The sequence below is a fragment of the Daktulosphaira vitifoliae genome, unplaced genomic scaffold (assembly GCF_025091365.1).
Source record: "Daktulosphaira vitifoliae isolate Bord-2020 unplaced genomic scaffold, ASM2509136v1 Scaffold_1, whole genome shotgun sequence".
NCBI classification, from domain to species: Eukaryota; Metazoa; Arthropoda; class Insecta; order Hemiptera; family Phylloxeridae; genus Daktulosphaira; species Daktulosphaira vitifoliae.
This window is the reverse complement of record NW_026099572.1, coordinates 42,185,356-42,208,249: the sequence shown is the minus strand read 5'-3', so window position 1 is coordinate 42,208,249 and position 22,894 is coordinate 42,185,356. Positions and strand designations below refer to the sequence as shown.

General features: G+C 25.2%; 3 protein-coding genes across 7 annotated transcripts; 1 reads left to right on the top strand and 2 right to left on the bottom strand.

The window, feature by feature from the left end:
• Positions 1 to 1,562: 1,562 nt before the first annotated feature.
• Positions 1,563 to 8,320, bottom strand: LOC126895057 (xaa-Pro aminopeptidase 3-like). 4 transcript variants are annotated; one of them, XM_050666521.1, is made up of 9 exons: positions 8,199 to 8,320; positions 7,397 to 7,533; positions 6,477 to 6,601; positions 6,024 to 6,324; positions 5,518 to 5,702; positions 5,023 to 5,326; positions 4,594 to 4,838; positions 2,523 to 2,643; positions 1,563 to 1,850 (listed from the first exon to the last, which is right to left on the bottom strand). In XM_050666521.1, the coding sequence occupies exons 4-9, from the start codon at positions 6,271 to 6,273 to the stop codon at positions 1,681 to 1,683; spliced, it is 1,275 nt and encodes a 424-aa protein (XP_050522478.1). In that variant the 5' UTR covers positions 6,274 to 6,324; positions 6,477 to 6,601; positions 7,397 to 7,533; positions 8,199 to 8,320; the 3' UTR covers positions 1,563 to 1,680. The 4 variants fall into 4 exon arrangements, with proteins under 4 accessions (XP_050522478.1, XP_050522477.1, XP_050522476.1 ...); XM_050666520.1 differs by lacking the exon at positions 6,477 to 6,601; XM_050666519.1 differs by lacking the exons at positions 6,477 to 6,601; positions 8,199 to 8,320 and adding an exon at positions 7,909 to 8,068.
• A 401-nt stretch (positions 8,321 to 8,721) lies between these two features.
• On the top strand, positions 8,722 to 17,458 carry LOC126895060 (nucleolar complex protein 4 homolog B). The gene is made up of 8 exons (XM_050666526.1): positions 8,722 to 9,035; positions 9,144 to 9,372; positions 9,517 to 9,711; positions 9,784 to 9,844; positions 11,858 to 11,968; positions 12,081 to 12,238; positions 12,312 to 12,505; positions 17,254 to 17,458. The coding sequence occupies exons 1-8, from the start codon at positions 8,925 to 8,927 to the stop codon at positions 17,368 to 17,370; spliced, it is 1,176 nt and encodes a 391-aa protein (XP_050522483.1). The 5' UTR covers positions 8,722 to 8,924; the 3' UTR covers positions 17,371 to 17,458.
• A 520-nt stretch (positions 17,459 to 17,978) lies between these two features.
• Positions 17,979 to 21,204, bottom strand: LOC126895064 (uncharacterized). Of its 2 annotated transcripts, none has more exons than XM_050666533.1 (5): positions 20,877 to 21,034; positions 20,074 to 20,162; positions 19,970 to 20,000; positions 19,636 to 19,913; positions 17,979 to 18,967 (listed from the first exon to the last, which is right to left on the bottom strand). In XM_050666533.1, exons 2-5 carry the CDS (start codon positions 20,139 to 20,141, stop codon positions 18,469 to 18,471), a joined length of 876 nt encoding a protein of 291 aa, XP_050522490.1. In that variant the 5' UTR covers positions 20,142 to 20,162; positions 20,877 to 21,034; the 3' UTR covers positions 17,979 to 18,468. The 2 variants fall into 2 exon arrangements, with proteins under 2 accessions (XP_050522490.1, XP_050522489.1); XM_050666532.1 differs by lacking the exon at positions 20,877 to 21,034 and adding an exon at positions 21,066 to 21,204 and having other exon boundaries at positions 17,986 to 18,967.
• Positions 21,205 to 22,894: the final 1,690 nt, after the last annotated feature.

Below are 22,894 nucleotides of genomic sequence, written 5' to 3'. Positions count from 1 at the left end.
AACGGCCGACGACATCCATAAAACCAGTTTAAGGGAGAAAATATCAATACTTTGTTAAAATTAGATAAAAACATGAATCAAATAAATTGCCGCCTACTTTATTTATAGTGCTGTTGATTATAAAAATTACTATGTATAATCAATACTATTATCTAACTACTAACTGTAGTATATGTTGTTATACAGCTTTGATATATCTTCTTTTACATTTATATCTTTGTACACGTTTTAAATTAGAAAATAATAAAGTAATATTTTTTTTTAGAAATAGATATTTTTGTTTCATAAAAATAAATTGTTCTGTTTGAAAAAATTTTAAATTAAATAAAAATAATTAATTTTTAAAAATTGTATACCTATTAAGATATTTGCCGCCCGGGGCAAATGCCCCCAATGCCCCCCCCTAAATGCGGGCCTGGTCAAATTACTACTACCGTTATGCTTGACTTCTTTAAAAATTTTCAATACAATTGTACAAAGTAAAAGAACGGAGGAAATAAGAAATTTAAGTAAAGTAAGTTATTTAATAAATTTGACGAATTATTATCATTTTGATCAATAACTTGGATAGTGTTGATTCAATAAAATTTAATGAAAACATTTTTATTTTTGAAAAAATGATGATAATTATAAATCTGAGTAAAAAGACCTCAAAAGAAACCGCCGAACATAACGGTAGTAGTATTATAAAAAAATAGGCAAAAAAAAGTAATAATGATGAAATGTAAAATATAAAAGTAAAATAGACCAAAAATCATGTTTATAAAAATTTGGACGATGTTGATATCATCCACTTTGTGGTTTAAAACCAAAACTTTTCTTTTTAAGATTAAATTTGAACATATGTACATCATAAATACCATCAATTAAAACAAAATTTTCTCGGACTTCTTAGTACAAATTTTAATTAATGTATTTTTGGATCATAAAAGAAATCAAATTGTATTATTTTGGTCTCCGGCAGTAAACATGAGATATAATTCTAAACTTTCATCATTTTCAACTTTGCGCAAATTTACAATTTTTCCCTTTATACTATATTAAAATATTTGTAACAATTGGTAAAAGTGATTACTTTTGCATCCTTAAAATTTTGTGTTAGAATGATTTTAGGGTTCAAATCCATTTTACAGCTTTAGATACAGATTTAAATAATCTGTAAAATATCTTCAGATAAATTTGTTTCCTGGCTACTATGAATTCTTAAAAACTCTGTTAAGTTATGCAAAATATAATTATAATAGTCAACTATTATTTATTTTGTTATTCTTTTTTAGCTTACTGGTCAATTAACCTGTTTGATAAATGTCAAATTTGATAAAAATATTAATTCACTTTAATTATAACAATGTCCAATAATTTGTTAATGTTTGTACATTTTTACAATATTTAGATGCTATAGTTAACATCAAATGTATCCACTAAAAGTTGTGAAAATAAAATATAAGATTTAAATTACTTTAATACTTGATAGTTATCTTTTAACAATTAGGGTTCTTAATTTAAGGCATAATAGTTTATTTTAGGAAAAGACAACATTTTAACTATTTATTTTAACACAATAAACACAGCCAAAATTTTAATAAAAATTGATTATAAAATTTATAGAACATCCAAAAGTAAAATGATAGAAGTAACTCAACTAAAATGATTTAACAAGAACTAGATTATTATCACTATTCAATTATTACTGATTGACATTATTCGTTCAATATCTTCCACTTCTTTTGGGCAATTTGCACTTAATACTTCAATACTATTATCTGTTACTAATATATCATCTTCAATTCTTATACCCAAACCCAAAAATTCATCATGAACAAAATTGTTGTTCTGATTAATGTAAACACCTAGAACATAAATATAAATATAATTATCAGCCAATTTTTATACATATATAACATAAATTTATAATTTAATTAAATTAAATTGGCTATAATACAATATTTTAGAATATTACAAAACAAATGTCCTTATGAGTATGCAATTAAATATAAAAATCTTAATTATATTTTGTTATTTAAAATGACTATGTCAGAGATATATTTACAGGGCAGGTCAAGTGTAAAATACTCTAAAAATTTATTCAATAAACTAATATTTTTATAGAAAATGGTAATTTAAAAAATACAATAATTTAGCATCAACATAATCTTAAAAACTATTGATTTTACTCTGAAAATTTTTTTTTTTTTTTTGAAATCTGTTAATATAAAAAAATTCACTTATACCACAAAAATGATTATTAGTGAGACATTTTTCTTTTATAAAATAGCTTTAAATATAACAAAAATTCCAAAAAATTCTTCATTTAACATGCCTTAAATTCCCATAAAAATTTGAAGAAAAAAAAATCAAAATGGACTGATAACCTATTGTTTTCACATCTTCTTCATTTATTTTATACTAAACAGTTTTTTTTTAGAAATGCTTAAAATTTAAAAAACAGAATTTCTTTCATTTCAAAAATGTTTTTTTCAGCATAAAATTTATTAAAAGTATTGTACCTCTTAAAAACTTACCAGGTTCTACTGTGAATATAAAACCAGATTCAATCTCAATATTTTTTTTTACAGTGCCAGTATCATGAACATCCATACCTAAGTAATGACTGACGTGATGTGGACATAATGTTCTTGACAACTATAATAATAATAAAATATAAGTTAATTCATCTATACCAGTGGTCGGCAACCGGCGGCCCGCGGGCCGTATCCGGCCCGCGTGGCTATTGAATACGGCCCGCTTTAAATTCTAAATCGACTAATTTAATTGAATATCATTTTGTATAAATATAATTGAACGTTGCGTTTTTGGTACGGGTATTTTATATAAGTCATATTATTATTTTAAGTTTTAGATAGTATTTTTTTGCATAATAAATAATGTNAAAACATTTCTAGATCTGCATTAAATTTTTTTTTACAAAAATAGCACTTTAAAAATACCTATTTCAAATTATATATTTTTTTCTTTAAAATATTTAAATATAAACAATGAGATATCATTTTTTCTAAGAAAATGATGGTTTTTAAGGCTAAAATAAATGATTGAACAAAAGATAAACATATACACTTTTTTACTAAGCCTTTTAATAGATAAAAAGTGTAATTGACACTTTTGACAAAAATGGGATACATTATCACAATACTTCTAAATTTCTGGTGAATTGAGGTGTTCAATAATCTTTGTTTTAATATTAATCTTAGTGATTTTTATTTTCATTATAAGGTTAGATGGAAGCAACATTTCATTTATGTTACAAAATCAAAATTGATCATGAGCTAATATATATTCAAAAATATGTTAATAACCTAAATTAAACTGATATGTGAAAAAAATTCAATAATTTTGTTCAATTAGGTATTAAGAAAAAATCATTATTTTTTCAGTTCCTCTCGAAAAATGAAAATAGAATTCAGTTATTCCTTTTTACTTATTGAGGCTCAAAATCATATCATATATATATATATATACATAGCACGCACTTAGCCTGAATTTTATTTTTGTAGCTATCCTCCTTGATTAGTTATGCAAATAAATGTTATTGAATAATAACACATTTATTTACTATACTTTTAAATTAAAGAATAATACCACTGAAATAATTAGTTAAATCAGCAAACTAAACATTTTTTAATTAACAAATATCTAAAAAGTAAAATGTATGAATTATAAAAAAAATGTTTAATTGAACACAATTCATATAAGTTTATTGTTTATGAAATAAATTCATCTTAGTGAATAGATTTTGTAAGTATTAAAAGTTATAGTTTGTTTAAAGAATTAGTTATTTTTAGAAATCCGTTAAAAAATAAATAAAATAGATCTATTATTATTACTAATACTTCAAAATACAACACAATAAGATTAATTTAATTCAGTGCTTCCTAAATTGATATCTCTATTTTGTGGACATTAGAACTATTCAGGATGCATTATGAAGGTTACAACCTTAATTGAGGGTTATATTCCAACTTCCAAGAGAGATTCTATATTAGTTTAAAAGACCAGAGATGATATTTTGGGAAAAAAATTAATTAAATTTAGAAATGGCATTGCTTATTTGACTGATCTATTATAAAAATTAATAAAACAAATATACTGCTTCAAGGTGATAGTCCTTGTTTAATATAAACAAAAAATATTATTTTTAGGTTTGTACGTACAAAATTTGGAAATGAAAGAATTTTATTAATTTTCCAAATCTGTCAATAGAGCAAACAAGTAACTAAGGTGTAACTACTTGTCAAAACTTGAAAGTTTTGCACTACAACTTTATCAAATAATTTAAGGATATTCTTATAATAAACATACCCGACTGGTATATATATAAATATAGATACGAATAAAATAAACTAGAAGAAGAATTAATGGAACTGACCACAGATGAAGAGTTACAATCACAATTCAGAAAAGGAAACCAAAAGTTTTGGCTGCACAAAATAATTTTTAAGTGTAACAATTATTTTTTCATCAAGGGAGGTGTTGATGAAATTTTTTTTTTAGCAAATAGTAAAAAATAAAATTTAGAAACCTTTAGTTTAATTAAATTTTATAGATAAATTATTATAATTAAAAAAATTAATATACCATTGCCAAATCTTTGGGATCCTGAACATTTTTTTTAAATACATGCGCTTCAGATAATGCTTTACCAAGTTTATAACACATAGCATCATACAATGCATCTAAAGAAGATCTTGCATGACACATCTCTATCAAGTCTTTTTGAACACTCAATGTTGCCTCGTACAAAGTTTTTTGGGTATCAGTAAACTTTCCATTTGCTGGCCATGTACGAGATATATCACTTGAATATCCATGATACTCACACCCTGCAAATTTGTAAAAAAGAAGATTAAATAAATAAATTAAAATTAATCTCTACAGCTTCAAAAAATAATTAATTAATTTAATTTTCATAAAATCATTAAAAAAATTAACACAATGTTACAGAAAATATTTATGTAAATAATAAAAAATTAAATAATCCATAATTATTTACAAATTTGTTTGTACCTGCATCAACAAGAATCAATTCTCCATTTGAAATTTTTTGTTTGTTATCAATATAATGTAATGTATTAGCATTGATACCAGAGGCTACTACAGGAGGATATGCAAGAAATTCAGCTCCTCCCATTCGACATTCGTAATCTATTGTAGCATAAAGTTCATGTTCTGTAGACCCAGGTTTTGTTGATTTCATAGCTTTAATAAAAGCTTTTGAGGCTATTTGACAGCTTTTTCGCATCAATTTTTGTTCTGATGAAGACTTATACAACCGTAATTTGTGACAATGATTGTCTAATGAATCATTAATCTAAAAATTATCATATGTAAATGAAAATTTTTAATTATCACACATTATTTAAAATGAATTCATAAATTTTATCTATTTAAAAAAATCTAGACATTAATTACATAAAGTAAATATAAATTTTAAACACTCAAAAACCTGTGCTAATATATAATAATTAACTTATTGATTTAACAACAAACATATTATCTTACATAGATTTTGTTTTCAAGAGCAACACTATTTACAGTTTTATCAACAAAACTCTGCACTTTTTGTTTCTGATTATACCATAATACACACTTTTTATGGTTTTGAATCTTATTGGTTAAGAAACTTGAGAGCTGAGGCAAAATTTTACCATTTGTGACTCCAAAAATAAATGAGGCATCATCAGCTCCTAATTATACACATACATACAGTTAAAATTATGATTATTTTATACAACACAAAATTAAAAAATATCCTCAGAAAATTACTATATTATCAAAAATATTTGAAAAACATTGTATAACGTATTAAGCAAATAATAAATTAATAGTTTACAAGATTGAATATTCTTTCAATAATAATTTTCTAACTCCAAAAAAATTCCAAATTTTTTTGACAAATTTATCAAAAATAGTAAATAGTGCATAGTAATAAATTTTAAATGATAATCACTTCAAAATTTTCCTATACAAATACAACTTATAATACTATTTTTCTTGATATGACTTACTTGAACTAGGGCCATTCCATAATTCAGCTTGAGGATCAGGTGGTTTTAAGAATAAAGTTGATGAAAAGTTACTGTCTGAATCACCAAATAATACAAGAGCACAATCTGTTTCTTGACATCCGCTAAGATATAAGAAATCAGAATTTTGACGAAATGGATATGGAATATGATCAGACATGTATTTTCTTACAGCTGATGGTATAACTAGTATATGATAGACATCACTTTTTCTGGTTACTACAGATCTCATTAAACTGCGTTGTCTAGATAAAAATTCTTCTTTTTTTATTCCTGGAATAACCTGAAAAAAAAATTATTAATTAAATATGTTACATTCATATAATATAAAAGATAAACTTTAGTTTTTATATGATAAAATAAGTCACTTAATGTAAAATTTTAAAAATAAGAAAATAAATTAGTTCACATTAGCCACAAATTAATAACTGAAACCTTTCAAAGAGATCGGTGTATGCTAAAGAAACAAATTTTGCAAGACAAAAAAGCAAAATGAATTCCATTGAAATCGCCCTATGTATGCTATCTTTCAATTCATTTTAAAAACACTTGATGTTCACCTATATAAAAAATATGTACATTAATTTTAAAGCTATAATAAGTTTCACCAATCCATGTAAAAACAATTTTTCAAAAATGTTTAACATACACTGAACTATTTGGAAATTCTTCAATTAAAAGTTATTTTTATAAAAAGTAAAAAGTTAATAAGGTTATAGGACTCAAACGTATGATTATAGAAGTTATATTATGGTAGTTAGCTAGTGATTTAAAATATCATGAAACAAAAGAAATTGAAATATTTCACTGAAACGTATTAAAAAATATTTCAAATTAATGAAATGTTTTAAATATAAACACTTTAACAAAATAATTAATTTAGAAAGTTTATGTTATGTTTCATAGAGTCCTTCAGTCGATTTTAAGTTGATTTTGAAGACTACTCTATTAAAAATATCTCAATCCTAATAAACTTTAACTACATTTTTATTCCATTTATCAAAAAAAGTGTGATTGTGAATAAATTTTTTTCTATAAATGCACAAGTTTATTTTAAACTTATTTAATATTATAGTAACAAGTATAAAAACCAGAACTTTCCAATCTAAAATAAAATTTGCTAAATTTTCTAAGAGAATAAATGAATTTACAATTACTTTACTTAGACCTAATAAGAAACTTCTTTGTTAAAATATGTTAATATATTATAAATAATAATGTTTGAATACTACTATAAAAAACCGTAGTAAGTTCAAGAAACATTAAATTGTGGAAAATGTTACCAAAAATCATTATTCATTTTAATAATCTTAAACCTATCCTAGGAATAAATTATAATTATAATTATTACTTACTTCATTTTTACACAACAAATGAGGATGTGTTTCATAAGTAGGTTGGCCACAATTAATGGTTGTTTTTAAAAATTTCTTAGTATTTATTTGATAAACAAATCGTGTACCTATTTTTAAATAAAATTTTGAGTTGTATCCTAAAATAAACAAAATGAAATATTAATAAAAACATTCAAGTTGTATCTATTAAGCATGAATAAAAAAAGCATTCTAGTAAATTAAATGGCATGACTAAAAACTATGAGCTAACACAATTTTTTGGTTGAGCTTCGTTTATAACAGTTAGTTACTACAATAAATAAATTTTTATTTATATCTTATGTTGTTATGAATTATGTGTTAAAATTTTATGTTTCAATAAACAACAAAATATCCGTTTTCTATAAATAATGTTTTGCTACAAACTCTTCATACAACTTAATAAGAGGGTAAATGGTCATATAATATGTAGAATGTAGTGTAAACATTTTTGATGACTTAAAAAATTCAAAAAGAAATGTTTAAAGATTTACCTGAATACTTATTTAACATAAAAAAATGTTTTTGAATTAGAATCATATTTCTAAAAGAAGTATTTTATTTTATAACATGAGCTATATGATTTAAAAATGTTTTTCCTATTTTTGAATTAACTGTAATTTTTAAAATATTAAGTTGATCATTAAAATAAATTATATTTCATATCACGATGTATCTCATTTAAGAATTATTAAGAAAAATATTAGACTGAATCTATGAACTTAAAATCATACATAATTGAACTACTTAAAAGTGTAACAATTTGTCAAATATACTCTTTAACCTTATAAATAATAAAGTAAAAACAGTTCATGATTCTCAAAAATTTAACATTGGTTTTAAAATTATTAATATTATCGATAAGAAATTTATTCAATAGATTTAAAATGTTTAAATTTATTTCACCAACAATAAATTTCTTATTGGGCGATGCTGCATGTTATCAAGTCGTTATCTATTTGCTATCTATTTTATAAATCGATTAAAGGGTTATTTATATAGAATAGATAATTAATCTTTGTATAAATAATAAAGAAATTTATTTGATATTTTTTTTTAGATTATAAATAATTTTCTCCTATAGTTTTAAGATTATTAATTCTATGTTTTACAAGCATCGATAGTATAAGATAAGAACCTTTGCTAGAGTAAGATAGCGTTATGATAAAGTCTATCTCTTTTCCTCATTCCCAACATATGATATCTTGTGTTAGTACAATAACAACCTATCCATTCTTTTATTTACTGTATATACACGTGAGATACAATAATGTACTATTTATTTTTTGATTATAAGCATGCGGAAAAACTTGATAACAATAATATTTAATTACTTTAAAATTTAAATCTTTCATACTTCAAATTCTAATTTTAACATATATTATTTATTTTATTGTTCTATTTCTTTATTATTATGTTATTTCAATTTTAATTGCCTTATGTGGTTAATTAATATTAATAGACAATAATTTATAACACTTATTTTATATTACACTATTTTTTTCAAACAATGAATATGAGCGAATTAAAATTATTAATAAAAAAGTTTAATAATGAAATCAAAAATCCTACTGACAAAATTATTAAGAAGAAATATTATTTCCCTACTAAGCATTTGAAGGTATACTTATCTATTCAAACTTAATTCAATGAACTTTGATATGACTTATACTTTTATTTAACAAAAGATCTATTATTTTCAATTTCATCAAAACTAAATTTTTTTAAGGCTATTTATCTGTGTATGATAACTTCTGATAATATTCAATGGGAAGACATATTGACTGAATATCTTGAATATTTAGATTTTTGTTATTATTCATGGGAATGTTTTGCATCGTTAGTAAAAGAATTGGATGAAAATAAAATAAATATTTTCACTTTTGTTAACATAATGGGAAGTATTAAAATACCTTGTTCTCAGGAAAAAAAACAAAAATTATTATTTTACAATGCAAGTTAGTAATGTTTTTTTTTTATTAATACTTTAAAATATTTCATCAATTTATTTAAATTTAATATCGTGTTAGCTTTTAATTATATTATCCACGTGTGATCAATTTTTATTAAATTATTTATTTATACTTTTATTTTACTTTAAGGAAGGCCTATATTTAAATATCAAAGTGACCAAGTAAAATCATGGGCTACAACAGTTTGGGAAGAGATGAGACCATACATGCTTATAAATAATAAAATAAGAAGAGATATGTTGACCCTATTAATTGAGAAAATGCTAGTTAATTTAACAAATCCAGTATTAACAGTAGATTTTCTCATGTCTTCTATGGATATTCGTTAGTATTAATATATTGAATAATAATTTTACGACTTAAAAATTACTTAAAAGTATATTTTTATTTATCTAGCTGGACCAATAGCAATACTTGGATTACAAGGAATTTTCATTTTAGTAAAAGATTATAATTTGTAAGTAATAAAACTGTTTTTTAATAAAGCTACTCATAGGTAAGGGTTCCATGGTAAGAAAAGGCTTTAAGTGTCAAGTAGTAATAATTGACAACAATATAATTTTTCATATTAATATTACTTTTATAACAATATCAATTTTTCTTAAAAAAGTAAACAATTTTTTTAAATATATAAGTCGGACAAAAATTTTACCTTTTATTATAAATTTTAAAGTGCTTACTACCAATATCTTTAATTTTCAACATACAGAGAATGCCTTGTACATATCTAATATAAAACAATTAACACTTTTTATTAATTTTAACATAATAGATTATGTATGAGTTCATATTTAGTTATTAAACAAAAAACTTAAAAAATAAAAAATAAACCTCAAAATGAGGAATAATGATTTAACACTTTGAAATATGCAAAATAATGACTTCATATTTCTTTTTTAATTTAATTAAAATTAAAATAACATAAAAAAAAAAAATTATCTTTTTCTCTTACTAATTAAAATACATTTAAATTTAACTTCCAAATTAATCTATATTTTTACATTACACAATAAGTGTATGTTTAATATTCTATATAATTAATGAATGACAATTACAGACAACAAATTTTATACAACTTTTTCAATCACATTTGAATCAAATAAAAATATTTGCCCAAGAATCCCTACTTTTAAAGTGCTAGTAATAATATTACCTCTGTGCGTTTTATCTAAAGAAATTCACAATACATTTTTATTTTATTTATAGCCTCATTGTAAAATAAAGAAACATATTTTTCATGAAGAGGATTCTATAGAAATACATTAATTTATATGTTTTTGTAAAAAATTTTCAAGGCATTATTTGAAACTATTTAATGGAATATTTGCTATAATAAGGGCTTTACATAAATCGTAAAAATAAAATAACTTATTTTTTATGATACAGTTATTAGAATGATATTTTTATTTTTCCTGATCTACTGTTTCTGTGTTCTATTTAGTTTATATGTTTAAATAAAAAAATATGTTGTACAATGGTTAATATTTTTTTACAGCAATCTTAAGATCACATATCTTATATAAAAAATAACATAATTAAAGCTAATGTAATGTTCTTTATTATGGAAAAAAAAATTTGACCTCTGGACTTGTCTTCGTGGTGAAAATGGCTACCGAATGCTATTTTTGTGTGAACATTATCGATTTTATTTTTTACATTTTTAACNGAATGCTATTTTTGTGAGAACATTATCGATTTTATTTTTTACATTTTTAACTTTATAATGCTATAACTTATTGAAAAATGTATGGATCAACATAATTTTTTTATGAGAAATAATATTTTTAATAATCCCTTTTTCATTCAGGAAAGAAATAAGGAACCAGCAGATCATGTAGCTTTTGGAATAATCCACCAATTTTTAAAATTAAACACTATCTAAAGATTTGCATCGAAGCGTTTTTTTTTTTTATAGTGATTTTAATCACTGTTAGATATCATTATACTTGATCCAACTATGCCATGTCACCACTGTGCCACGACCTTCCTGTGCTGGGTTTTTTTTTTATGCTTGATACCAATAAACTAAACTAAATTCTTTAATATTAATATAAAAATAATTATTAATTAATATTTAAAATATTAATAAACCATTTCTCAAAATGTTACACCTAACTGATACTTTGAGGAAAAAATCATATATTTTCATAATTATTGAATTTATTTTTAAATTTCAAAAAATTGTTATAAAAACATAATTAAAATTAAAAAAACATTCTTATATAGAAATTCCTAATGAAATGGAATTGTTTATTACTTGGTCTATTTTTAGTTTGTTTAACAAAAAGTAAAGTGTATCAACTTTTGAGCCCTGCACATCAGTATAATAGCTTGGTCTACAGTACTAACTCATAACAAACATTTTATCCAAAACATATTAAATCAAATTTAACATTTAAACAATAGTAATATGTTATAAATTGTTTTAAATGCTATAAAGTAAATGGTTTTAATAACAATCATTTTTCAGAGAATGTCCCAATGTTTATGGAAAGCTGTATAACTTTTTTAGAACAGATATGTTCAATTATCGATATAAAACTAGACTATTTTATTTAACAGATATTTTTTTAAGATCAACGTAAGTATCAAAGTTTAATCATTTGTTCTTATATTGTATTATTATAATTATAGTTATGATAAAGTAAAGATATTAAATTTCTTTTCTTACTTTTTTTATTTTATTAATTTAGACATTTGCCAGAACTTTTAGTTGCTGCTTTCATTAAACGCTTGGCAAGGCTCTCATTAATTGCTCCACCTATGGATATTAAAATAATGGCTGTACTTATTGGAAACTTACTTATTAGACATCCATCACTAAAAATTATGATCCAAGATAATTCTATTGGTATGTGTGATAATTTATTTTTTATTATAACTTATGTATAATTTAAATAAATATAAAATGTTTTTATATGTAGTTTCATCAGATCCTTATATATTTGATGAAAAAGATCCATTAAAATCAAATGCATTAGATAGTTCATTGTGGGAACTTGTGTCACTTAAACAACATATTTTACCAAATGTATCAAAATCTGTTACTTTTTTGTTTAAAAAACTACCACAGATGGAATGGGACATGGGAGAATTATTAGAAAATTCATATGAAAGTGTAAGTATACTGATTACTTATTATTTACAAGAGTGAAACTCCTGATGAACTGAGTTTACAAGTAAGCTGTAAAATTACCGTTTTTATTTTTATTTAAATTTGCTATAACTTTTTTGTACAATTATCGAAATAATTCAATTCAATAAAAATCATAGTAGTCATATCAATGAAACTCTTGGTGTTTAAATAAATACTACAATTGAAATATTTATAATTATATTTTGTATATTCAGTTACGATTTATCAATCGCATTGCACGAACGTGTTTATCTAGTATACGTTTGTAGTTTCCAGCCTATTTTTAGAGTACTATTCTGTTTAAGTGTTTATTCAGTGTTTTTACCAGTTTTGAAACCAGTGTTTCGCCTTTTAGGCACATTTACGGTGCTCACCGGGATTCTGGATGCAATCCAGAAGGAGGTGATCAGTACCACTCTATTGCACCGTAGAAGCACTTTGCAAACTTCCAACCCACGAATATCCACGGATAATTCACGTAATTTTGGTAAGAGCAATCAAGGCTCTAAATCTCCAACTAGGCCTTTAAACAAAAATCCTACGGTAAATCAATTTTTAATGATTCTAATGATTCCCATCTCAAATTAGCAGCATGGATTGCAGTTCACCAGAAGTCATCGTTGTAACGTCACCCGGTTCCCCAACTTCAAACATAAACTCGCTCTATGTCGATTCTCCTAATACATCAACAGTTGGGCAATTTAATGTTCCCTAATGCTTTCCTACACTTAATTAATGTACTTGTCTCTACTTCTGGTGATAATAACTTAAGCTATTTTCACCCAGTCAATTTCCGGAAAACTTTCTCCAAACTATTTTCTGGTATTCTTATCATCAACCCTATCGGTTCTAAACGTGTTGAAATCACATTTGATTCGGTTAATAACGCCAAAAATTACCTTACCTCCCGTTCTCTTATTGAACACGGCTACTTTACAAATATTTTTAGTACTTTACTATATAGTATTGTAATCATACATCTAGACAAAAGTATCTCTGAAAAAGACTTTTGGGAAGGTCATGAATATCAGTCAAAGTTGTTTCATTTAGATGTATTAATACAAAAAAAGATAACAACCATGTTTCCTCAAATTTTGTTGAACTTAAATTTTTGTCAGCGACGCTTCCTTTAAAATTATCAATATATAAAGTTATTTTTGATGTTTCTCTGAGTATTCGTTCTTCTGTCGAAAGTGTTCGATTTGGTCACACCCTCAAGTTCTGTCGCAGTAAGGAGCACTGCAGTAATGCGGCCTCTTTGACCACACTGAATCTAATTGTAACGTCAAGTTAACCACTTCTCCTTCGTGCATATTTTGTAAACTTAATCACCCTGTGACGGATAGATCTTGCAGTGAGTGGTCTGTGCAAAAGGACATTAAAAAATTAATGGCCACAAACAAAAATTTAATTAAACTCAACTTTCCTCACTTTCCTCCTTTATCGAATAACTTTCCTAGGCCCATTTCAATTTATGACAGTTTTTTGAAATATATGTTCCAAAATCGTAATATAAACTTGGATAACCGCAACTGGATTGCCTGCTTATCGCAACATATCGCTCAGCTACTTGCACGCGATCCTAAATTAATTTCTTTTCCTTCAATACTTTAATCAATTATCGAGTCTTCATCAATAAACACCCACTATCCTTTATCTGACAATGACGACACGTTTAAGCAGTAATCTTAACTATCCTTCTTTCAACATTCTTCAATTGAACGTAAGAAGTTAATCTCCTAGAGAATAAACGATCTTTCTATTCTCTCTCTAACAATAAATGTTCTTTCCTTTCCTATCTCAAACTTGGCTCCTTACAAACAAACGTGTTTCTCTTTCACAGTTCAACATTTGTCATATCGACGGTTTTGACGGCGCAGCCATTGCCTCCCATATACATACTATTCACATTAACCCTATTTCTTCTAAACTAATTGACAACATTTTAGCTTCGATGCGAAGCTGAGAACGTATTGGTTTTACTATTATGTGTTTTTTTTTGTGTCTGTTACCACTTTTTCTCAGCTCTCACCGAACGGATTTCTTTCAAAGATACGTCAAAAGATCACAAATCGTATCTAGTCGAAGACATTACCCTTAAAAATTGAAAAAATTTCCCTCGTTCCCCGTAAATGGGGGAAACCTCCAAAAAAATTACAAATTTAAAAATCACTAATTTTCGAAATTTTTTCAATTTTTTTTTTACTTAAAATTTCCATAACTTTTTTAAAAATAACCAAATCAATTTTTTTTTTTTATATAGATGCATGATATCATTACCTTTCATTTGGTATATTTTTTTTTATATCTGACCCTTTACTTGCCCACAGGGGGAGATTTAAAATGACAACTTTTTCACAAAAATTAATTTTTTCAACTTGACTTTTGAAAATGTTCCGGAAAGTCTGACACTTTTATATATATCTTAAATTACCATTTCATCTCTCTTTCTCGTGATCTGACTTAGACTGCTCACATGATAGTTATAATTTTCTCATTATTATCTCCCACACAAATTCTTTCACCCTCTTCCTCATCCATCACAATTAACAGATTTAATTATTCGAATGTTGATAGGCCATCATTTCAAAATTAAATGACCATTTTCACCTCTGAATTCTCCTCCTCCTCACCCTTCGAAGACTTGGTTTGTATCTACAATTATTAAAGTCGCTAAATTGTCCGTTCTTTTAATTAAAAAAAATAAAAAGTCCTTTCTCTCCTCAGTAATATAGTCTCCCTCTTGTACCTACGCTGTCAATGAACGCACTAAAGTGTTTAAAAAATATAGATCATCTAGATCTGTTAAGCGACTTTTTTGAGTACCAAAGGGTACGCTTCTCTGTTCAAAAAACACTTAAACAGGCAAAAATTATGTCCTGGCGTTCCTTCTGTTTCTCACTTAATCCTTTATCTAGCCTGTCCAATACATGGGTTATTACCAAAAAAATTTAAAAACTGTATATAAAACTGACTCTTTTAACAAATCATGGTTTGATCCCTTTTGTAGTAAGGTGGTTCTCCCTACGTCTATTCCTTGGAAGAATCTACTCTTGATCCCAACTCTTTTCTTAATTCTCATCCTTTCCATTCTCTTGCTTCTTCGTTTACACTCAATGAAATTTCCTATGCGATCTATTCGCGTTACACCTCTTGTTTGGATGGAATTTCTCCATTAGTTCTAAAACATCTCCCTTCTCATTACCTTGAACTTCTTTTAGCTATTCTCAATTCTTTATGGCCCCAAGGAGTTATTCCTAACTCCTGACGTAATTTTAACGTTATACCTGTTCATAAATTTAACTCAGCATCCGTTGCATTTCGTCCGATTGCTCTTTCCTCTGCTCTTTGGAAAGTAGTCGAACATATTATCAAGAACCACCTTGATTGGTTTTTTTTTTTTTTAATAACATACTTATACAAGTTTCGAAGCGGTGCACCATGGAGTGTGTTTATCTACTGTCACGACCTGTATTTACAAACTTTTTGTGATAAATTTTATTGTCCTGCTGTTTTTGTTGACATCAAATGAGCTCTCGATTCTGTGCATATTCCTATTCTAATTTTCCTTTCACATAACATAACATAAGATGTTATACCCCCTACTTGGTAATTTTATTTCACGTCTCTTTACATAGTTTCTTTATGTTTACTTCACCTTCCGGCTTATTATTAAATCGCACCTCCTACCGCGGCCTCCCACAGGGCAGCTACCTTAGTCCTCTACTTTTTAATATTTACTTGTGCAAAATAAGCTTTTCCCTCACCTCTAATGCAAAATGTTCACTTTTCTATGCCGTCGATATTGTCCTTCTCTCTCATATATACATTCACAATGCCCTTAACTCACTTACCCTTCTCTCTAACTCTCTTCAAATGCATACCGCTTACCGTCTGTTTCTCTCATAATTACTCTTTATGGGATTATCACCCCTCCCCCCTCCCTTTTTATTGCGTTTTTCGTTTAGGCCTCAAACTAGATCTTAAGCTGAGATGATTTCCACATTTCTGTTTCATTCTCTCCACCGCTGGGCAAATTTCTTATGCTGTATACTGGAACATCGTGGGGCTCACATCCCTCCTCATTACTTCTCATTTTTAAATCGGTTATCCGCGCTAAAATTGAATGCGGCTCTTTTTTATTTTCTTCAGCTTCCTATACCCATAGGAAAAAACTAAATTCCTTTTTACCCGCATTCTTGATGTTCTTTAGTCTACCCCGAGCCAAAGTATTTTTGTTGAGTGCTCCTCTCCCTCCTCGAAATCCGCTGTCACTTGCTTGCTAATAAATTTCTCCTATGACCTCTTTACCCCTAACAATCATATCTAGTCCTTATACTCTAAACTAAGTAATTGTTGGCACTACGAGCCTAAATCACTGCCAATTTTGGTCTCACTATGCTGCTCTTCCCCGTCACCCATGATCTGCCACATTTACAAGCCACACTCCAAATTATTTTATTGTCCTCTATTTGCCCTCACACTAGCTTCAATAGTGTATACTTTAACGTGTTCTTTTGACTTTCCTCCTTCAATCCTCCGTTCTCTTCGTGCAACTTCCGTAAATAATTTCTTTAAAAATTATATCTCACCAATTTTTCCGACTAAATACATGATATTCACAAATGGTTCTATATCAACTAACTGATATCTTTTTCTTTATTACATCCACACTGTGCTGTTCTACCATTTTTTTTTAAATAATTTTATTTTTTATTATTATTTTCCAGATGATTGCTGACGAGTACAAAAGTGATGTACAAAAAGCTAGTTTAACTTTTGAAAAACCTGTCAATTATGCTTTACCATTATCTAGCCATATGGAAGAGCTTTGGTTTCTAGAATAACTAATTTTTATACTTCCATATTGTTTAAATAATAATAAACTCATGTAAATTTCTATAAAACTCAAATAAAATAAATATTACATTGTTGCGTAAGAACATTTTCTTTTTACTAAGTAATATTTCATTGGTGTAGAATCAGAATAAAATATCGACCAAAAGAAATGTTTTTTTCTAAAAAAATTCATCTATTTTTTTTATAAATTTGTTATTACAACAATAGAACTTTTATAGTTAGAAGTTAGAGCTTTAGTTAAAATATGTTTAAAATCACATAATTCTAAAAATAATGAAGTATAATTTTTTGATTGATATATTCCTCTGATTCTTAAGCAAATTATTCAGATAATTACAACCAATTTACTAAACAATAAGTTACTACTTAAACTACTGAAATTATAATAAATAATTATATATATGTGTGTTATTTTCCTTGGAAATTTTAAGGAAGGAGATCAATTAAAATAAAAAAATATAAAAAAATTTGTATCATTTATGTAAAAAAAAATGTAAGGTACAATGTAATACATTTAAATTATATATTTAAAAAAAATGGTGAATCTATAAAAAAAAATAACAAAATATAATAGTTAAATAGTTGTTTCTTTCAACTCACTATTCATAACAAAAAAATTTTCACTAAAGTATCAATAAGCTATGGTTACTTCTAATGAAATACAGTTGTAATTATAAGACCTTATCATTAATCTTATTTATGATTAACTTGAATAATGATATAAATTTTTTTTAAAGGATTTAATACAAAAAAAACAATTATTTAAAAAATTTGATTAAAAGGAATAAATATATAATAAAAGATTGATTTGTTGATATTTAGGTTACTTATCTATTTTATTATAAATATAAATACATACTGTTCACAAAAAAAAAAAACATTCAGTAGGCTAACATCATATTGAGGAACTCAAATTTATAAAGGGAAAATATCATTACAAAAACAATTTATGATGAACAAAACAAACTACATTAAATTAATTATTAATAGAATATTTTCAAAATAAAATCCTGGCATTTTTTATTTCTCACGAGATGAAATAATTAAATTAATGGGGAATAGAGCTAGGATAAACTTTTAAAAATTTAAGCAGACCTGGCTAATGCAGCCATAAAAACTCCATAACTACTACGATCAGACTTGATATGTTGTACTTGGTGAACAGTAAGTAAACATTTGCTTGAAAACCGTTCATCACAAATAACACAAAAATACTGGTAGTTTGAAGAACAATTTTCATTCTTTTTAATATTTGAAATACCTAAAGATAAAGTCTTTCCTTTATCAAAAGATAAGGATGAATCATCCTTAATTTCTCTCTTTGTAGATAGAATCAACTGATTTGTTAATTCATTAGAATTACATTTTGTTGTACAATTTATGATATTGAAGTCTGAACTGGTGTTATAGTTATTTTCAGTTTTAAAATAAGGTTTTTCAATTGATTCAAGGGAAATGTTTTTGAAATTTTCTGAAGTCTCTTTTTCAAATAAATTACAAGGTGATAAATCCGTATTTGAATCTTCTATTGAAGAAATTGATTTTGCTGTCTTATTTTCAGTAACTCTAGTATTGATATAACATCTAAAAAAATATATTCATTTTATAGAAACCTTACATGTTAATTTAATCCAAACAAAGAAAAGAAAATAATTTAAAAATCCAATATATTTAGTTTACCACAAAAAAAAAGTTGGCATTAATTACAATCTGACTGAGATTTTAATAAAAAAATTTTAAAAACATAACATTTTTCATATTGATAGTGTTATAGTCAAAAGACTTAATTAAATTTTTTTCAGGATCTAATAAAGACAAAGTAAAAAATATATTTTTCAAAAAAAAGATTGTTTTTACAAACGTTGGTATGAAAAGTTTACAGATAAAACTAAATGGTTACACTCATCCCTAATAATATTATCATATAATTTGTAGCTTTTGTATAAATATTAAACAAAAATTTTCTTATTTTTTTAAAGGACGTATAAAAATTTCATAATCATTAAATTTTATTATTATTGCTGCTTTAGTTTTTTAAAAACATTTGTTAACACCATTTAAACAAGATAATTTTAAAATAGTTATTTATAATTATTTCTTTCTTAAATAAATATACTTATCATTATGTGTTATTTAAAAACCAAAAAAAAGCATTTGTAAAAAAGTTCTTATAATTTGGCACAGAGCTTTTCCTATGTCTACATTTAAACTATATAATATTTACTATGATATAATAAGTATTTTCTAAATACCTTTTACGAGTTTTACGAGTGTTTAAAGTTTCAAAATCCATTAGGTGTGCTGCACTTAAACAATCATTTATCTTCTTTTTAGTTTTTGCCTTTTTTAATTTATAATTTTTATATACATCATTATATGTATTAAACTTATAGTGACTTTTGGTAGTAGAGCAAAAGGTTGAAGTAAAATGTTTTCGAAATTCTAACCAAGATGAAAAGTTATTAAAACATCCACGGCATATCACTTCAGAATTATCATCATAATAATAAAAACAAACGCGATCACATATCTAAAAAGGTAAAAAAATTTTAAATTTTGCCTGATAAAAATGTTTTTTCTACTTACATTGATTGTTGAATCGTCGTTATCATGATATCTGTGAAACAAAATTTTTAATAAAAGGCTTCAGTTATTTATAACTTATTAAAATTAATAAATTTTTATAATACCTAAAATTTTTATTCGGACGTAGCCCAAAATTTTTTAAAAACTTCTGTTTTTGATAGCGTTCTTTCATTGTTATTGGTTAATAATATACCTATACAAACATTTAAAATAAACAAAATGTTATTAAAATAAAAATTATTACTAATTAATTGATCGCAATAACATCTACTAAAACTATTAGTTAAGGTGGGCAAAGAATTTTTAAATTGTTTTTCCTTGACTCAGATCAATTTATGATAGATGGAACTTTTAATTTATAATTTAAAAAAAAACTTTTTTTAATACTTTACCTTTAACTTAAAAATAAACTTTTATTTGGTATTCATAAAAATTATTTTTGTTTTAGCAAAAGAATACTTATTTTAATCTATGAATGTATTATTTATCTATTAAGAAAGAATATAATAATTAGATACTCAATTTAATAAAATTTGATTGAGTTTTATAATTTTTAAGTCATGAAATTTAATTATATATTAAGAACAAGTAAATAAGTTTACAATTATATTATAATCAATGTTTTACAGTTTATTAAAATACTTATTAACTTAAAAAAATAATTACCCAATTTTTTATTTAAATTAAATCTTACAGTCAAATTTGTTTTTACTTGTTGAAATATATGTCAAAATTATTGATATTATTTTATTAAAAATTAACTTGAGATCAATTTTTTTTAAATTATTATATAGTTTTAACCAGTCAAAAATGTATTAATTAAATTTATATAAAATTTACCCTCGTCCTGAAAATCTAATATTCTATGTAGTTCAACAAATAAATCTATTTAAATGTTTAAACTTACTATAAATAAATATAAGTTAATATAAAATGGAAGTAATGATACGATTTTTATTTATGAGTTTGCATTATCCTCACATACCAACTTTAAAAATTGATCAAACACAAGATTCATATAAATACGAATACTTTTTAAATGATTAAATTTCAAGACGACAATTACACGAAATACTTCAAGTAATATATTTATTACCTTGTCGTTTTTCAAGTCCCTGAAATCATAAATTAAGTAACTCTCCAAGCAAAATAGAGACATCCAACAATACTGCGGAGGAACAGGATTTTGCAACAAGAATGTACCCATGCACACAGTAAATATAGGAGATAGTGGAGGCAAGCCCAAAGCAGTGCAACCATTGGCAAAAATTAAATATATTGTAGTGTTTATGATAAAATAAGAGCTTTATTTTTTTATTTAAATTACAATCTATTAAAAGGAACTGGACGGTTCATCTACAATTGTGGATGAATCTATTGACAAACCCGCATACAACCTAACACCAGTTTCTAAAACTGATGATAATTTATCAAAAATGGTTATATATTTAAATCGATTTTTAAATTATAATTGAAACCGATCATTATTTTAAACTGAAACCCAAAACTGACATCGAGACCGTAAACAAATCAAACGGTTCCAGCCATTCAATTATTCATATTGAACTTATTAACTCTACGAACTGAAATCGTTTTTCTAAAAACTGATTAAAATCTATTTTAATAAATTAAAATCCATTTTTTCAATTTTTTTTAACCGAAACTAACCCCGCATAATTCTCAAAACGGATTTCTAAAATGGATTTTTTTTTCAAAACTGTTCTAAATTCAAAACGGATACTAGTCATAATTTTAGCTTCGATGCGAATCTGAGAAGATATTAATTTTACGATGATGTGTATTTTTTCCTGTCTGTTGCTACATTTTCTCAGCTATAGTTACAAAACATGCTATTTTTGTATTTAAATTTTATTTTTGTTTGTTTATTTTAAAATACCTTTTAAGAATTTGCCATAGTAATGAGTCTACCAATAAACATAAAATTTACATGAATCCAACTTGTAAATTTATTTAATTTGATTATTTTGCCTCTTCAAAATTAAGAAAAGCTTTTTTGAAACTTGTAAACTTGAAAATTTGTATAAAAAGTATAACTTTTTCTACTTAACTTTTGAAAATGTTCCGAGAACACTGCCTCTTTTAAATATATGTTAAAATATAACTTATTTTATGTACTAGAAGTTCAAAAAAAAAAATTAATTTTGCTTTTGAAATAATCAACCAATTTATTAAAATTAAAAGCTATCTACAGATTTGCATTGAAGCGTTTCTTATGGTAGTGATTTCAATCACTGTCAGACATTATCTCTACTTGTCCCAACTATGCCACGTCCATACTATGCTACCGTTTTTTTTAAATCAGTTTTTAACCGAAACCGCAACCAAATCGACTTTATTTTGTTTTCATAGTGAAAACAGACATTAACGTTAATAAAAAAATCCAGCACAGTGGGTTCACGGCACATTGGGAATGTGACATAGTTGGGTCAAGTATAATGATATCTGACAGTGATTAAAATCACTATAAAAAAAAAAACACTTTGATGCAAATCTTTAGATAGTGTTTAATTTTAAAAAATTACTGAATTATTCCAAAAGCTACATGATCTGCTAGTTCCTTATTAATATCCTGATTAAGATATAGTAAGTCGAATAAAAAAGGGATTATTAAAAAATATTATTTCTCATAAAAAAATTGTATTGATTCATACATTTTTCAATAAGTATAAGCATTATAAAGTTAAAAATATAAAAAAAAAATCGAAAATTTTCACACGAAAATAGCATTTGGTAGCCATTTACGCCGTGAAGACAAGTCCAGAGGTCAAATTTTTTTTTTTTCAAATAAAAGTACATTACATTAGCTTTAATTTAAGATATATATAAAAGTGTCAGACCTTCCGGAACATTTTCAAAAGTTAAGTTGAAAAAGTTAATTTTTTGTGAAAAAGTTGTCATTTTAAA

What these genes read in the sequence shown, in the direction of transcription:
- LOC126895064 (XM_050666532.1), bottom strand. Translation starts at nt 20,141, where the DNA reads ATGAAAGAACGCTATCAAAAACAGAAGTTTTTAAAAAATTTTGGGCTA. An exon ending in CGTCCGAATAAAAATTTTAG is followed by an intron (nt 20,001 to 20,073) that starts GTATTATAAAAA and finishes TTTGTTTCACAG; the next exon opens with ATATCATGATAACGACGATT. An exon ending in ACGACGATTCAACAATCAAT is followed by an intron (nt 19,914 to 19,969) that starts GTAAGTAGAAAA and finishes TTACCTTTTTAG; the next exon opens with ATATGTGATCGCGTTTGTTT.
- LOC126895057 (XM_050666519.1), bottom strand. Translation starts at nt 7,954, where the DNA reads ATGATTCTAATTCAAAAACATTTTTTTATGTTAAATAAGTATTCAG. An exon ending in ATGGAATGGCCCTAGTTCAA is followed by an intron (nt 5,703 to 6,023) that starts GTAAGTCATATC and finishes GTGTATAATTAG; the next exon opens with GAGCTGATGATGCCTCATTT. An exon ending in ATCCCAAAGATTTGGCAATG is followed by an intron (nt 2,644 to 4,593) that starts GTATATTAATTT and finishes TTATTATTATAG; the next exon opens with TTGTCAAGAACATTATGTCC.
- LOC126895060 (XM_050666526.1), top strand. Translation starts at nt 8,925, where the DNA reads ATGAATATGAGCGAATTAAAATTATTAATAAAAAAGTTTAATAATGAA. An exon ending in GATATTTTTTTAAGATCAAC is followed by an intron (nt 11,969 to 12,080) that starts GTAAGTATCAAA and finishes TTATTAATTTAG; the next exon opens with ACATTTGCCAGAACTTTTAG. An exon ending in GATCCAAGATAATTCTATTG is followed by an intron (nt 12,239 to 12,311) that starts GTATGTGTGATA and finishes TTTTATATGTAG; the next exon opens with TTTCATCAGATCCTTATATA.